The sequence below is a fragment of the Styela clava genome, chromosome 12, assembly GCF_964204865.1.
Source record: "Styela clava chromosome 12, kaStyClav1.hap1.2, whole genome shotgun sequence".
In the NCBI taxonomy this organism is placed as follows: Eukaryota; Metazoa; Chordata; class Ascidiacea; order Stolidobranchia; family Styelidae; genus Styela; species Styela clava.
Genome location: NC_135261.1, coordinates 10,652,246 through 10,658,256, shown reverse-complemented (window position 1 = coordinate 10,658,256; position 6,011 = coordinate 10,652,246). Strand labels below are relative to the sequence as shown.

The 6,011-nt window shown below is 34.6% G+C and overlaps 1 protein-coding gene across 1 annotated transcript; it reads left to right on the top strand.

Annotated features, from left to right (window-relative positions):
- Positions 1–322: 322 nt before the first annotated feature.
- LOC144430633 (uncharacterized) lies at positions 323–2,171 on the top strand. Its single transcript, XM_078118644.1, has 7 exons — positions 323–417; positions 483–690; positions 761–882; positions 958–1,162; positions 1,230–1,536; positions 1,604–1,905; positions 1,975–2,171. Exons 1-7 carry the CDS (start codon positions 357–359, stop codon positions 2,036–2,038), a joined length of 1,269 nt encoding a protein of 422 aa, XP_077974770.1. The 5' UTR covers positions 323–356; the 3' UTR covers positions 2,039–2,171.
- Positions 2,172–6,011: the final 3,840 nt, after the last annotated feature.

The following is a 6,011-nucleotide window of genomic DNA, read 5'->3' as shown; positions in this document are numbered from 1 at the left end:
ATCGTGAATTTTTAGAATTACCGGATTGCAGGAAGAGTCAGAAGAAATGAAGGAGACCAACAAGAAGGCTATTGAAAATTATAATACAAAACTAGATTCATTGTTGGAAGAAGCAAAAAAAAATTATAACGATGACATGCAGAAAAGATTCGCTTGTGTGCAGGAATATCACAAAAAACTTGTCGAGAGGTGTGTTACTGTAAGTTCAAAAGTTCGTTTACAAGAGAACAAAAAATTCGAACCTTTCTTATTTCAGGTCTGTTACATGCTTCAACACTCGTTTAGCTAAAATAGAAGAATACAGAAAAGCTCTCGAGAAGCGCGTGACAGAGTATGAGACAAAATATAAATGTGTCATGGAAGCCATCGTAAAACAAAGATCTGAAGTGTTCCAAAAACTCATATACAGAGCCCATTGTAAGTTATTTCTATTCTTTCGAATTTTGCACATACTTTTATTCATAATGGAACTTTACATTTAGGTTCTGAGGATTGGAACGGAGCAGACGTTAATGCAGTTTTGGAGGCTTTCAAAACTAAAGAAACTTTATCATATCAAACACAGTTGGACGAATACACCGCGAAGCTAACTGCAGCTATCGGAGAACTTGTAAAAAGCTACGCATGCGCTTATCAGTGCGCATACGGCGGAACTCTCTGTTTTGGCAGAAGTCAATTTTACACCAATTGGTAATTATAAATAAATGGCAGGTAAATAGTATATATCAATATAATTCTACTCTTGGTTTTTTCTTTATAGTCGAAGTATCGGGAAATGGTGGACGTACAAAATTACTACCCAAAGAAGTTGCTTCCGTTTCTTGACCTACAAATTTCAATACAGGACAATCAAATACAAGGAGCTGAAAAAATGTGTAACCGGTTAGTGCAAGTCCTAAAACGTTTGCTCAATTGTCTTTATGTTTCACTGAATTTAATGTTTTTATTACACTTAAGATGAAGTTAATATCACCGAACAAAAATTCAAAGAAGACCTTGATAATAAAGCTAAGACAATAATTGAATCCATGAAGAAAACATATGATGATTGGTATGCGCAAGCAAAAATAACTAATCAGAAGGCATTGGAGTCTTTCAAAAAGATTGTTGATGAGAGACACAAATGTTTGATAACGTATTATAAAGCAAATTACTTAGTACAGTAAGTGTCACGGTGAATAAGTATATCATAAGATGACATTTGGCTCAGTTGCTCTTTATATTTCCAGAAACAATTGCATCACAGCAGATAACTTGACTTCCCTAGAAGAATATCAGAAATCATTGGACGAACAAAAGAAAAAAGCGATTGCAGAGTATGAAAAAAAGCTTGGGGAGCGCCTTTCTCGCGCTTCCAAGTCATACACTGACATGATTGGTTGCCACGAGCAAAGGCTCAATGAGCGAATTGCCAAATATGTTGCACAATATGCAACATGCCTATCTACCAGAAAGACAAAGATCGAAAGCTACGTAAAGTGCTTATCGGAACGGTTTGAAAGAAGACTGAAATGCATTACAGAGAGATTGGAAAAGGTTGACAGCGTGACATTTTGTTTAAAATATGTATTTATATTTATATAATTCTTGCAAAAATGTTTAGATTGCCCAACTCAGAACGGAACAGTATTTGAAACTGCTTGAATTTTATATGGGCAAACCACTCGGCAACGAAGCTCAAAAGTTGTACAACGCCTACGAAGAGAAAACGAAGAAAGAACACACCGACATAGTGACCAAGATTGAACAAGACTGGGGGAAACATCTCAGTGATCTGAAGGAGCATTATGCTTGTGGATTCAAATGTACATACTGTGTGCAACTTCGAGAACTTAAGATCACCTATAATTATCGATGCGTGTTGCCCACGTCTTCTTCTTATTGCTTTGCTTACAAGCAATTCTGGTAAGTCTTAGTTAGTTTTGTAATTGAATTGAATCAGAGTTTTTCCTGTTTAACATAATCCTATTTCAGCACGTACAAATCCTACCGCATTGTCAAGTATGACGGATGCTTCAGATATGTCAGATGTATATAAACACCGCCGACATCAACCGAACGACAAACGACCATGGAAATATCTTAGTTTTAGATTAGGCTGATGAATTTATGCCAATTGCCTTTACCATCTGCTGATATTGACAATAAATTCTAAGCAAATGCAAATAGAAGTGTTATAATGTGGTTAGAAGCATTCTTAGTGACCGGGATTTGAAAGTACGTGTGGATTGAACACTATTTCTATACATTTACATGTAAAATTGTATCACGCAATAACATCAGTTACATACTTCGCAAAGCACAAGGCGCTTTATTTTTCAACATGCATGCTTCATACTCCTTGTAACCTCCTTTATTTGCGACCCGGTAACGCCAGGGTGCAAATAGTAGAAAAAGCTGTTGTGCCGAAAATTCATTTCCCAAATCCCTATTAAAGCACAACCGATACTTTCAAACTTCTCATTGAAATTGTACTTCTAAAAATTGAGATAACTTGAGATAAAACTCTGAGCGATGCACAAGAAATCAAAATGGGAAATACAGGTCAAATTGTTAGGTTCAGAAATGACAAATGTTGGATGAGAAATGGAATTATATTAAAAAGAATGTCTCAGAACAATCATATTATTGCCAAATTCCACAATTAGTATATCTCAATAACATACTGGTGATATTTGTGCACCATATAAGAAAACTTTATGATGTCGGCAACCTTTTGTCGCTCGCGGACCAAAACTAAAGGTTGCGAGTCTTGTTGGGTGTCACATATTTTTAGAAAGTTAAAAACCGAAGGTATGGCCGATTAATCGCAATTTTTTGATCATATCAGATGTTGACATTTTAGGATTTAAGCAGCGTGCGAAGACTGCGACAACTCGTGAACTCAACTTAATCGTTTTACTTGAGAAGAAAAATTACAAATGACATTTAATGTGACACTTTTTGTTGCAACCCGCTTAATACGTTTTCAACGTCACTGAATGGGAAACGTTTTCTGAATGGGACACTGAATGAAGCCAAGATAAAAACATTTTATAAATGGGCATCACTAATCCGAATTCTCAGCTTGTTCTTTGTAATGTTCGTTTTCTGAAATAATTGTTCGCGTACATATGTACTTCCAAACATCGATAGAAAGTTATTCGCATGATTTGTCACTCAAATTGGGGTAAGGTTTTCTTTCAAGAAGATACTTTTTTATAAAAATCAAGCAAAGATACATTTCTTAAAAAGGAATATAAATTTATTTCTTCATCTCAATAAAATTCATTTAAATATTTTCTGCGCCATTGAACCCTTTGCACTTAGCATAAACTATTCTGCGGTTTGTTGCCATTTGTCTAATTATAATTAATAAACGAGTAGCCTACTTATTTACTTGTTAGGTTATAGTATAAATTAGTCTACACGTGACTTAAAATAAAATCTGTTACGTAAAGAATATAATCATCAAAACAGCCGATTTCTATAATTCAGTAAAGAATCGCGTGCTGGATTATTTTACTCCGCGGACAGGATCTGGCCCGCGGGCCGTAGGCTGACCCCTGCTCTAGTACATTCCTGTTTCGAAAGACTGGTATTTTATTGATAATTAGGAAACATTACCTAAACTTAGAGTAACAAAAACTTGAAGAATATAATCAGAAGAATCAAGGGCATCCGATCTTAATAAATTCAGTTTACAAATTGAAAACTTAAGTACAACGTTATTTTTTTATTTGGCTCAATGCGTTATATTCAATATGACGTCATTATAGTTTTTTAAAGCCACTGATGATTAATCGCCAACTTCGGGAACGACTATGCAAAACAGGTGTTGGGGTTACTGTTCGTTTGCTTGTATTCTCCGGAACAAATTTCAAAAACCTTGTACGTTGTTGTAACACTAAATGTGTTTTTCTGGATTTTATTCAACTTTATTCGTCAAACAGTAGTAACCCAAACTTTTTGAAGACGCAACGATTTCCTAATATTGGAGTCATGGAACGAAGTTAAAATTTGGATCTACCTGGGTTGACATTCGGAATTAATACCGTTAAATGTCATGTAAAATTATAGTTTTAAACACGCAAACCACTTTTAGGCGCAACTCGAAAAAACAACCTCAAAATATGCATGGAAATATGGTAAAATATATAAATGAATTGATTGGGGTGAAAGGGCAGGTAAGCATCCATCATAGCCTATTTGCCTTATTTGGTATATATATTTATGAAATAGGATTTCATATAGCAAGATGTATTGACTGCGTGTATTTTATTCAAGTCAATAGAGGTTGTTAGTTCATGTATTGTAGAGTGATTCTCAGATAGCTGAAATAAAGTACATTAAAGAAAAGGTAATTAATTAATGAGGTAATTAAATAATATATTTAAGCCAAAAGACGTATTATTATCAGTTATCAATATAATAAGTTATTCTTCCTGGACATTCAAGTTCAACCATAAAAGTGAAAGCAGGCAGGAAAAAATAAAAATAAATGAATGTTGAGAGTCTGATCTTGCATTACTCGTTGTGAAAATCGGTGAATCCGTTCGGCCTGTCCGAATCCGTTCGGTGAATCGGTGGATCCGTTCTACATCAACTACGGTATCTGTTGTTGTCGGTAACAGTATTGAATCCATACAGAATCCTATACCTTCCCACAAGTCACATATATCCTGCTCGTACCCTTCCCTCAATTTCACCCTTCCGGAGCTTTGATTCGCAGACTTTCCCAGTCATGGTTTGTTGTTACTTCGTGTAAAAAAATCATGAAATGGTTTAGAAGATTTAAACGATTTTAGAATATGCAAGCTATAACTCTTGCCACCTGTAAACTACAACATGAACGGATAATCAAGTTAGACATCTTTGGATCAGCCCTTAAAAAAAAGGAGAAATAATAGAGAAATTCTGTGGGCTACCCCCAAAGGTGGGATCAGCTATTTAATATTTTATGATTAGAACAGTTTTCCCACTTAATGCATGTTATGAATCGTACATATTTATATTATGTTATTCCAGGATTTGTGCAAAATAATTCAATGTCATATGAAATGTTCAATTTTAGGTCTTCATTTCTTAATTTAGATGATTTTTTAACAAATCGGATTTTTCATCAAATTTTGGTCTTTGGTGAAATAAAATATGGGATTTTTGAAAGATGCATGCCTGCACACAATATATTGCCGACGATGGTGTTGCGCTAAACACCATTATCCTGCTCGGCAGTTGATAGTATAACTGTACCTACAATGTGCTAAAGTCAGACCGATTTGGTTATTTTAAGTTAACGTAAAACTTGGGGAATTGAAAAGTGACGATAAAAAAAATGATGCTCAGGATATTATGAGGACATGTTGGTCATAACCTTTTTTTTTCTAAATTGAATATATGTATGTTATTAATTTCTACCTCTACGATTGCAAATACGTTCAGTTATAAATATGTATTTCAATTCATGATTTAATTATTGGCAAATTATTCTTCATAAGTTCACCTTAATCAAAATCATGATTCATCCCCTGAAAATTGTTTCGAGGATACTTTCGAGATACCGCTTTGTCATTGATGGTGACGAATACTGTTACCAGTCAGGAAAATCTCCAAGAGAGTTTTCTAACCCATCAGCAGGCTCTCCAGTACGAGCAAAGCTACCCCAACAGATGGATCGTCGTCTGTAGGGTTTCCTCTGAATTTAATTTGCTTGTTTCAGTCTTGGTTACCGGTTATTAGGCAGTAAAAATAAACCATTTCATGAACTAATATCATGATATAGCCTTTTAATTAATATGATATTTGACAACTGACGAGTTTTAACAAATTCTGATGATGGCTGATCTTCGGTTCTCAATTATCCACTTCCTACAGGGTGTAATCACAAACATTGTTTTGCTTACAATTTTTGAGCATCTATTATCTAAACAATGACATGTTTTGTTTGATTGACGTTGTCAAACAATATTTGACGCGCGTCAAAAGTCGAGCTGCACATTAGCATATTGAATATTTTCAGAAATAGAAATATT

Coding starts and splice junctions, on each gene's coding strand:
- LOC144430633 (XM_078118644.1), top strand. CDS start 357: ATGGAAGCCATCGTAAAACAAAGATCTGAAGTGTTCCAAAAACTCATA. Junction 691..760: donor AGTCAATTTTACACCAATTG/GTAATTATAAAT, acceptor TTTTCTTTATAG/TCGAAGTATCGGGAAATGGT. Junction 883..957: donor GCTGAAAAAATGTGTAACCG/GTTAGTGCAAGT, acceptor ATTACACTTAAG/ATGAAGTTAATATCACCGAA.